Below are 10447 nucleotides of genomic sequence, written 5' to 3'. Positions count from 1 at the left end.
TTGCCCGTATCCAATATGGCGGGGTGTGAGTCGAGACTCCGCCCTTACGCTGCGCACCGCAGCGATTCTTTGGATTGGCTGATCAGACTGAAAGGTTGGCCCTGATTGGCTGAGGTGGTGTTGCGGCGCGTAGCGGCCGTCAGCGTGATTATGATTGGCTGGCCGGTATCAGGTGGTCGTGTCAGTGTTTTTCCCGCCAGAGGAGGATTGTGAAGTGTGTGGCGGATAATGATGGGGGATCTCAATGACGTGCCGCGGGTCCGGATCAACACCAGCATGTTGGCGCAGTACATTGGACAGCCGGTGTGCTTTGTGGGCCGGGTGGAGAAGGTAATGGCACTGAGCATGGGCTGGGACTACAAAGCCCAGCAGAACCTGATTGACGAGGAGAGGCGGGGGTGGAGTTCTGCTGTAAAGTTACCACATTATATGACGTCTCTGCCATAGGAAGCCATTTATAACCTGCAGCCGTCTCCGACCTCTGATGTTCTCCTGGAAATAGCGGAATAATAGAACAGGAGTCTTATAGTCCCCGAGTCATTGTCAGTACCGAGAGTGGTTGTCCTGTATCAGATATATAGTATATAGAGAGACCCTGATGTCCTTGTATACACAGGAGGAGGAACAACAGGTCCTCTATATACTACACCACACAGGAGAGATCCTCTATATACTACACCACACAGGACAGATCCTCTGTATACTACACCACACAGGACAGATCCTCTATATACTACACCACACAGGACAGATCCTCTATATACTACACCACACAGGACAGATCCTCTATATACTACACCACACAGGACAGGTCCTCTATATACTACACCACACAGGACATGTCCTCTATATACTACACCACACAGGACAGGTCCTCTATATACTACACCACACAGGACAGATCCTCTATATACTACACCACACAGGACAGATCTTCTATATACTACACCACACAGGAGAGATCCTCTATATACTACACCACACAGGACAGATCCTCTATATACTACACCACACAGGACAGGTCCTCTATATACTACACCACACAGGACAGATCCTCTGTATACTACACCACACAGGACAGATCCTCTGTATACTACACCACACAGGACAGATCCTCTATATACTACACCACACAGGACAGGTCCTCTATATACTACACCACACAGGACAGGTCCTCTATATACTACACCACACAGGACAGGTCCTCTATATACTACACCACACAGGACAGGTCCTCTATATACTACACCACACAGGACAGGTCCTCTATATACTACACCACACAGGACAGGTCCTCTATATACTACACCGCACAGGTCCTCTATATACTACACCGCACAGGTCCTCTATATACTACACCACACAGGACAGATCCTCTATATACTACACCACACAGGACAGGTCCTCTATATACTACACCACACAGGACAGATCCTCTATATACTACACCACACAGGACAGATCCTCTGTATACTACACCACACAGGACAGATCCTCTATATACTACACCACACAGGACAGATCCTCTGTATACTACACCACACAGGACAGATCCTCTATATACTACACCACACAGGACAGGTCCTCTATATACTACACCACACAGGACAGGTCCTCTATATACTACACCACACAGGACAGGTCCTCTATATACTACACCGCACAGGACAGGTCCTCTATATACTACACCGCACAGGTCCTCTATATACTACACCACACAGGACAGATCCTCTATATACTACACCACACAGGACAGGTCCTCTATATACTACACCACACAGGACAGATCCTCTGTATACTACACCACACAGGACAGATCCTCTGTATACTACACCACACAGGACAGATCCTCTATATACTACACCACACAGGACAGGTCCTCTATATACTACACCACACAGGACAGATCCTCTATATACTACACCACACAGGACAGGTCCTCTATATACTACACCACACAGGAGAGAGGACAGGTCCTCTATATACTACACCACACAGGACAGATCCTCTATATACTACACCACACAGGACAGGTCCTCTATATACTACACCACACAGGACAGGTCCTCTATATACTACACCACACAGGACAGATCCTCTATATACTACACCACACAGGACAGATCCTCTATATACTACACCACACAGGACAGGTCCTCTATATACTACACCACACAGGACAGATCCTCTATATACTACACCACACAGGACAGGTCCTCTATATACTACACCACACAGGACAGGTCCTCTATATACTACACCACACAGGACAGATCCTCTATATACTACACCACACAGGACAGGTCCTCTATATACTACACCACACAGGACAGGTCCTCTATATACTACACCACACAGGGCAGGTCCTCTATATACTACACCACACAGGACAGGTCCTCTATATACTACACCACACAGGACAGGTCCTCTATATACTACACCACACAGGACAGATCCTCTATATACTACACCACACAGGACAGATCCTCTATATACTACACCACACAGGACAGGTCCTCTATATACTACACCACACAGGACAGATCCTCTATATACTACACCACACAGGACAGATCCTCTATATACTACACCACACAGGACAGGTCCTCTATATACTACACCACACAGGACAGGTCCTCTATATACTACACCACACAGGACAGGTCCTCTATATACTACACCACACAGGACAGGTCCTCTATATACTACACCACACAGGACAGATCCTCTATATACTACACCACACAGGACAGATCCTCTATATACTACACCACACAGGACAGGTCCTCTATATACTACACCACACAGGACAGGTCCTCTATATACTACACCACACAGGACAGGTCCTCTATATACTACACCACACAGGACAGGTCCTCTATATACTACACCACACAGGACAGGTCCTCTATATACTACACCACACAGGACAGGTCCTCTATATACTACACCACACAGGACAGGTCCTCTATATACTACACCACACAGGACAGGTCCTCTATATACTACACCACACAGGACAGGTCCTCTATATACTACACCACACAGGACAGGTCCTCTATATACTACACCACACAGGACAGGTCCTCTATATACTACACCACACAGGACAGGTCCTCTATATACTACACCACACAGGACAGGTCCTCTATATACTACACCACACAGGACAGGTCCTCTATATACTACACCACACAGGACAGGTCCTCTATATACTACACCACACAGGACAGGTCCTCTATATACTACACCACACAGGACAGGTCCTCTATATACTACACCACACAGGACAGGTCCTCTATATACTACACCACACAGGACAGGTCCTCTATATACTACACCACACAGGACAGGTCCTCTATATACTACACCACACAGGACAGGTCCTCTATATACTACACCACACAGGACAGGTCCTCTATATACTACACCACACAGGACAGGTCCTCTATATACTACACCACACAGGACAGGTCCTCTATATACTACACCACACAGGACAGGTCCTCTATATACTACACCACACAGGACAGGTCCTCTATATACTACACCACACAGGACAGGTCCTCTATATACTACACCACACAGGACAGATCCTCTATATACTACATGAGATTGTAACTTTATACATTCTGCATCCTAGTACAGTACACATTATATCTGAGCGGTGCAGCTGTATGTGATGGCGTCTTACTATATAGGACTTAGTCTGACTGCCGTCTATAAATCTCCACTGATGGTTTTGGTAATTTTTTTTGACAGGTTCACCCCACAGGGACGTCGTTTGTCCTCACAGATGGAGCAGGAAAGAACACTACGGTGGAGCTGGCAGAACCAGTAAGTGTATGCTATAGGGAGCTATATGTTGGAGATGTGTATATCTGTGTGTGTGTGTGTGTGTGTATATATAGATAGAGGAGGGGGGTCCTTTAATTATTTGACTGCAGCACACCTTACAATAACCCTCTTACTGCCCAAGACCACTAGATAATGAAATGAACTTCCTAAATTTCCTAGATCATTATTAACCCCTTCCCGACATGCGCCGTAATAGTACGGCACATGTCGGGTCTGTAACTATGGTGACCGCCCGGGAGCCAGGCGGGCGCCATAGCCGGCGGGTGTCTACTGCTTTAAGCTTTAAGCAGTAGACAACCGGCTCTCATGCCTCCGATCGGTCCCCGGACCGATCGGAGGCATTAACCCCTCCGGCGCTGCAGTCGGAGGCGCCATTTTCCCGGCGGCGCATGGGCGCCGCCATTTTGGCCGGGATCGCCGGCTCCTGGAGCATGCTCCAGGGCTGACGTCCCGTTGCCATGACAGCCGGGAGCCTTGTACAGGCTCCCAGGCTTGTCTTCAAATCCTTTCTTTTGCAGGCTGGTCTATGCAGCCTGCAAAAGAAAGGATGATTTTTTGCAATGCATTAGCATTGTAATGCATTGCATTAGTGATCAGATCCCCTGGGGTTCAACACCCCTAGGGGGTCTAATAAATGCAAAAAAATAAAATAAAAAAAAGTTAAAAAAAAAATATAAAAAGAATTAAAAGTTCAAATCCCCCCCCCCTTTCCCTAGAACACATATAAAAGTAGTTAAAAACTGTGAAACACATACATGTTAGGTATCCCCACGTCCGAAATCGCCCGCTCTACAAATCTATAAAAATATTTTTCCTGTTCGGTAAACGCCGTAGCGGGAAAAATAGTCGAAAATGCCAAACCGCCGTTTTTTTCACTGTTTTGATTCTGATAAAAATTTGAATAAAAAGTGATCAAAGCAATAACATTTCCCGAAAATGGTAGAACTAAAAAGTACACCCGGCCCCGCAAAAAAAGACGCCCTATGCATCCCCGTACACTTACGTATAAAAAAGTTACGGCTGTCGGAATATGGCGACTTTTAGAAAAAAAAATTTTTTAACACAGTTTTGGAAATTTTTTTAGGGGTCAAAATATAAATAAAACCATATAAATTTGGTATTCCCGGAATCGTACCGAAACACAGAATACAGGGGACATGTCATTTTGGTTGCACTGTGAACGCCGTAAAACCAAAGCCCGTAAGAAAGTCACAGAAATGCATTTTTTCTTCAAATCCAGCCCATTCTGAATTTTTTTCCTGCTTCCCAGTACATAATATAGAATAAATAATGGTGGCATCAGGAAGAAAAATGTGTCCCACAAAAATTAAGACCTCATATGGCTCTGGGAGCGGAGAAATAAAAAAGTTATGGGGTTTAGAAGGAGGGGAGTCAAAAACGAAAATCAGAAAATGCCATCGGCGGGAAAGGGGTTAACCCCATGTCTGCCCTGCGATACCAGGGATTGTGACATTGTCTCTGACTGCTGTAGATTACCTGGTATGGTTACACTTTTACTACCCTAGACCACCAGGGATACAGCTGTTCACTCCTTCATTACCCCAAACCACCAGGGATACAGTCCTTAAAGGCAAAGCTGATTGACACTTACCCATCGTGCAGGGCCTGAGGGGGAGGGGCGCAGCGCAGGAAACCTCTTTGGTTCCTCATGGATCCCCACGTTCTGTCTTTCTCTTATTTTAGCTTGATGAAGAATTATCGGGAGTGATTGAAGTTGTTGGGAAAGTCACCCAGAAAGCCACAATCCTGGGGGTCTCTTATGTGCCTTTCAGAGAAGACGTCGCCTCTTTTGGTAAGTAGATTGTAGAATGGCCAAAATGTGTCGACGTCAAGGAGAAGATTTGGGACTTCAGTCCTGCTGATGAATCTGCTTGTCAAGGTGTCGTCCTGGGGAATTGGCGGCCATGATGTTTTCCACTCTGGAGTAGTTGATGATTTATTCTCATCATTTCAAGATTACTAACCCTTCGTTCACATCAGCGTTCGTATTCTGTCTGGGGGAGTCCACATGGAAACCCCCCCCCGAAGGAATACCGAACACAACTGCAAGCACTGTGCAGTAAAAGCACACGGACCCTGTAGACTATAATGGGGATTGTGTGCTTGCTGCACGCTGCCCGCACAAATCATGCGGACAGGAAAGTAGATGGTGATCTACTTTCATGTCCGCATGATCCCTGCGGAGAACTGGCGGCAAGCACATGGACCCTATTATAGTGTATCGGGTCCGTGTGCTTTTACTGGCACATTGCTGTGGGTCAAGAATCGATCAACAATCAAACAAGCTTTATTGGCACGTCCAAATAGATATTTCGCATTGCCAAAGCTAGTAAAGTGGGGGGGGGGGGGGATTTGGGGTATAACAGTCCGCCGGGTCTCATCTTCCTCTTAGTTGGTGACTACTGTATGGGGGGGGGGGGGAATTGGGGTATAACAGTCCGTGGCCTCTTCTTCTCCCAGTAGGATGTAGAGTTTCCTCTTCTTATCTGCAGATGTGAAATCTGGGATGTGGGCAGAGAGTCTTTGGTAGCAGACGGCCCTCAGAGCTGAGTATTTGGTGCAGTGTAGCAGGAGGTGGGCCTCGTTCTGAGTGGCTGCATCCACATTAAAGGGGCTCTATCAGCAAAATCATGCTAATAGAGCCCCATATATGCGTGAATAGACTTTAAAAGGGCTATTCAGGCCCCGTAAATCTTATATTAACCCCCGGTCCCGTTTTTAAATAAAAGGATAAAAACATATATGCAAAACTTACCTGAACGTGCACCCTGGGCGGGGATAAACGTTGCGATGTCAGCTTCGGGCACTCCTGCCTCTTCTGTCTTCTTGGAGTAACGCCCTCTTGGTCCGTGTCTTCTTCCGGCTTCTTCTCGTGAAATCCCGCGCCTGCGTAGTAGCGCTTCCCTCCGAATCGCTACTGCGCAGGCTCACTTGCCATTTCACTTAATGGCAGTTTGCGATTGTACTGCGCATGCGCAGTACTGTCGCGTACGTCTACGGGGACTGAGCCTGCGCAGTAGCGATTCGGAGGGAAGCGCTACTACGCAGGCGCGGGATTTCACGAGAAGAAGCCGGAAGAAGACACGGACCAAGAGGGCGTTACTCCAAGAAGACAGAAGAGGCGGGCGTGCCCGAAGATGACGTCGCACCGTGCACCCCCGCCCAGGGTGCACGTTCAGGTAAGTTTTGCATATATGTTTTTATCCCTTTATTTAAAAAAACGGGACTGGGGGTTAATATAAGATTTACGGGGCCCGAATAGCCTTTTTAAAGTCTATTCACACATATATGGGGCTCTATTAGCATAATTTTGCTGATAGAGCCCCTTTAATCCCAATAGGGGACTTGCTTTTGTGGGGAAATCCTTTCAAGACAACTGAAGGACGCCCCCTAGTGACCGACGCCCTCATGTCTGCCCATGTCTATGATTGTATGGCTTTGTTCTCATTGTTCCTATTGGCTATTTCCCCAGACCTGGGCCTGTATGATGAAGCCGTGAAGATATTACAGGAATTTCCTCAGTATTATCCCTTTGGACAGAAAGGAATGGAGTAAATGTTCTCCCCTCCCCCCTGGATGTCTGGATTCTGCAGCCTGGCCCCCTCCTCTATTTATCATTGTATTCCAGCAGCAGGATTCGGCGTCTGCTTTTTTTTTTCCTGGTATATAATGAGAACAGAATCGGAGAAAAATCCATTTATGTTTGTTATAGACTGCCCTGGATACACTGGTGGGTGAGGGGACGGGGGGTCCGGGCGTTCTTCTGTAAATGTCATGTGTTCACAATGGAAATACAGTTCTGTTATTTTTTAGAATGTCTTTACTCTTGTGTGTGTCACTGGGTTCTAAATCAGATTTTTGGAAAGGTGCCCCCTGCTGGTGTTGGAGACTATGAGCAGAAACGCCAGTTGTTGCCACCACTGGATAGGGATGATAAATCCCAGCAGATAGTAACGTCCTTGCTGGATAGCGGTGAACGGGCCGGATAATCTACGAGACTGGGACGGTCATGGCCGCTGCTGTCTGTGCTCTGGGACACTACAGCTGCTCTATAGGCATGGACTAAAGAGGCCACCCAAACCCCCATGTGTATTCTACTCTCATGACCCGTCATGTGGGGGGTGGACATCCAGTGTTGTCAGCAAGTGGTGCACAGCCAAGTAAAAGGGAGGAACGCAGCAGAACAGGCACCCCAGATACCTGCACAGGAGCGTAATCTGCACTGAGGCCAAAACAGGCGTATATCTGTATTAGGGATTGTCCCCCAACTGTGCATAAAGCATTAGTGTCCAATACATGGGGTGTGCTTATCTGTATAATACCGGATACGTAATGTATATACACAGTGACTGTACCAGCAGAATAGTGAGCGCAGCTCTGGAGTATAATACAGGATAAGTAATGTAATGTATGTACACAGTGACTGTACCAGCAGAATAGTGAGCGCAGCTCTGGAGTATAATACAGGATAAGTAATGTAATGTATGTACACAGTGACTGCACCAGCAGAATAGTGAGCGCAGCTCTGGAGTATAATACAGGATAAGTAATGTATGTACACAGTGACTGTACCAGCAGAATAGTGAGCGCAGCTCTGGGGTGTAATACAGGATAAGTAATGTATGTACACAGTGACTGTACCAGCAGAATAGTGAGCGCAGCTCTGGAGTGTAATACAGGATAAGTAACGTAATGTATGTACACAGTGACTGCACCAGCAGAATAGTGAGCGCAGCTCTGGAGTGTAATACAGGATAAGTAATGTAATGTACACTCACCGGCCACTTTATTAGGTACACCATGCTAGTAACGGGTTGGACCCCCTTTTGCCTTCAGAACTGCCTCAATTCTTCGTGGCATAGATACAACAAGGTGCTGGAAGCATTCCTCAGAGATTTTGGTCCATATTGACATGATGGCATCACACAGTTGCAGTCGCAGATTTGTCGGCTGCACATCCATGATGCGAATCTCCCGTTCCACCACATCCCAAAGATGCTCCTCTATTGGATTGAGATCTGGTGACTGTGGAGGCCATTGGAGTACAGTGAACTCATTGTCATGTTCAAGAAACCAGTCTGAGATGATTCCAGCTTTATGACATGGCATTGCATTATCCTGCTGAAAGTAGCCATCAGATGTTGGGTACATTGTGGTCATAAAGGGATGGACGTGGTCAGCAACAATACTCAGGTAGGCTTTGGCATTGCAACGATGCTCAATTGGTACCAAGGGGCCCAAAGAGTGCCAAGAAAATATTCCCCACACCATGACACCACCACCAGCAGCCTGAACCGTTGACACAAGGCAGGATGGATCCATGCTTTCATGTTGTTGACGCCAAATTCTGACCCTACCATCCGAATGTCGCAGCAGAAATCGAGACTCATCAGACCAGGCAACGTTTTTCCAATCTTCAATTGTCCAATTTCGATGAGCTTGTGCAAATTGTAGCCTCAGTTTCCTGTTCTTAGCTGAAAGGAGTGGCACCCGGTGTGGTCTTCTGCTGCTGTAGCCCATCTGTAGCCTCAAAGTTGGACGTACTGTGCGGCGTTCAGAGATGCTCTTCTGGCTACCTTGGTTGTAACGGGTGGCTATTTGAGTCACTGTTGCCTTTCTATCAGCTCGAACCAGTCTGGCCATTCTCCTCTGACCTCTGGCATCAACAACGCATTTCCGCCCACAGAACTGCCGCTCACTGGATGTTTTTTCTTTTTCGGACCATTCTCTGTAAACCCTAGAGATGGTTGTGTGTGAAAATCCCAGTAGATCAGCAGTTTCTGAAATACTCAGACCAGCCCTTCTGGCACCAACAACCATGCCACGTTCAAAGGCACTCAAATCATCTTTCTTCCCCATACTGATGCTCGGTTTGAACTGCAGGAGATTGTCTTGACCATGTCTACATGCCTAAATGCACTGAGTTGCCGCCATGTGATTGGCTGATTAGAAATTAAGTGTTAACGAGCAGTTGGACAGGTGTACCTAATAAAGTGGCCGGTGAGTGTATGTACACAGTGACTGTACCAGCAGAATAGTGAGCGCAGCTCTGGAGTATAATACAGGGTAAGTAATGTAATGTAATGTACACAGTGACTGCACCAGCAGAATAGTGAGCGCAGCTCTGGAGTATAATACAGGATAAGTAATGTAATGTATGTACACAGTGACTGTACCAGCAGAATAGTGAGCGCAGCTCTGGAGTATAATACAGGATAAGTAATGTAATGTATGTACACAGTGACTGCACCAGCAGAATAGTGAGCGCAGCTCTGGAGTATAATACAGGATAAGTAATGTATGTACACAGTGTCTGTACCAGCAGAATAGTGAGCGCAGCTCTGGAGTATAATACAGGATAAGTAATGTAATGTATGTACACAGTGACTGTACCAGCAGAATAGTGAGCGCAGCTCTGGAGTATAATACAGGATAAGTAATGTAATGTATGTACACAGTGACTGTACCAGCAGAATAGTGAGTGCAGCTCTGGAGTATAATACAGGATAAGTAATGTAATGTATGTACACAGTGACTGTACCAGCAGAATAGTGAGCACAGCTCTGGA

At 46.7% G+C, this 10447-nt stretch overlaps 1 protein-coding gene across 1 annotated transcript; it reads left to right on the top strand.

Annotated features, from left to right (window-relative positions):
- Positions 1 to 168: 168 nt before the first annotated feature.
- On the top strand, positions 169 to 7652 carry RPA3 (replication protein A3). Its single transcript, XM_075269893.1, has 4 exons — positions 169 to 330; positions 3763 to 3837; positions 5563 to 5671; positions 7352 to 7652. Exons 1-4 carry the CDS (start codon positions 229 to 231, stop codon positions 7432 to 7434), a joined length of 369 nt encoding a protein of 122 aa, XP_075125994.1. The 5' UTR covers positions 169 to 228; the 3' UTR covers positions 7435 to 7652.
- Positions 7653 to 10447: the final 2795 nt, after the last annotated feature.

This window comes from Leptodactylus fuscus, chromosome 4 (genome assembly GCF_031893055.1).
Source record: "Leptodactylus fuscus isolate aLepFus1 chromosome 4, aLepFus1.hap2, whole genome shotgun sequence".
NCBI lineage: Eukaryota > Metazoa > Chordata > Amphibia > Anura > Leptodactylidae > Leptodactylus > Leptodactylus fuscus.
Note: the sequence above shows the minus strand (reverse complement) of the source record. Positions and strands in the feature narration are given on the sequence as shown.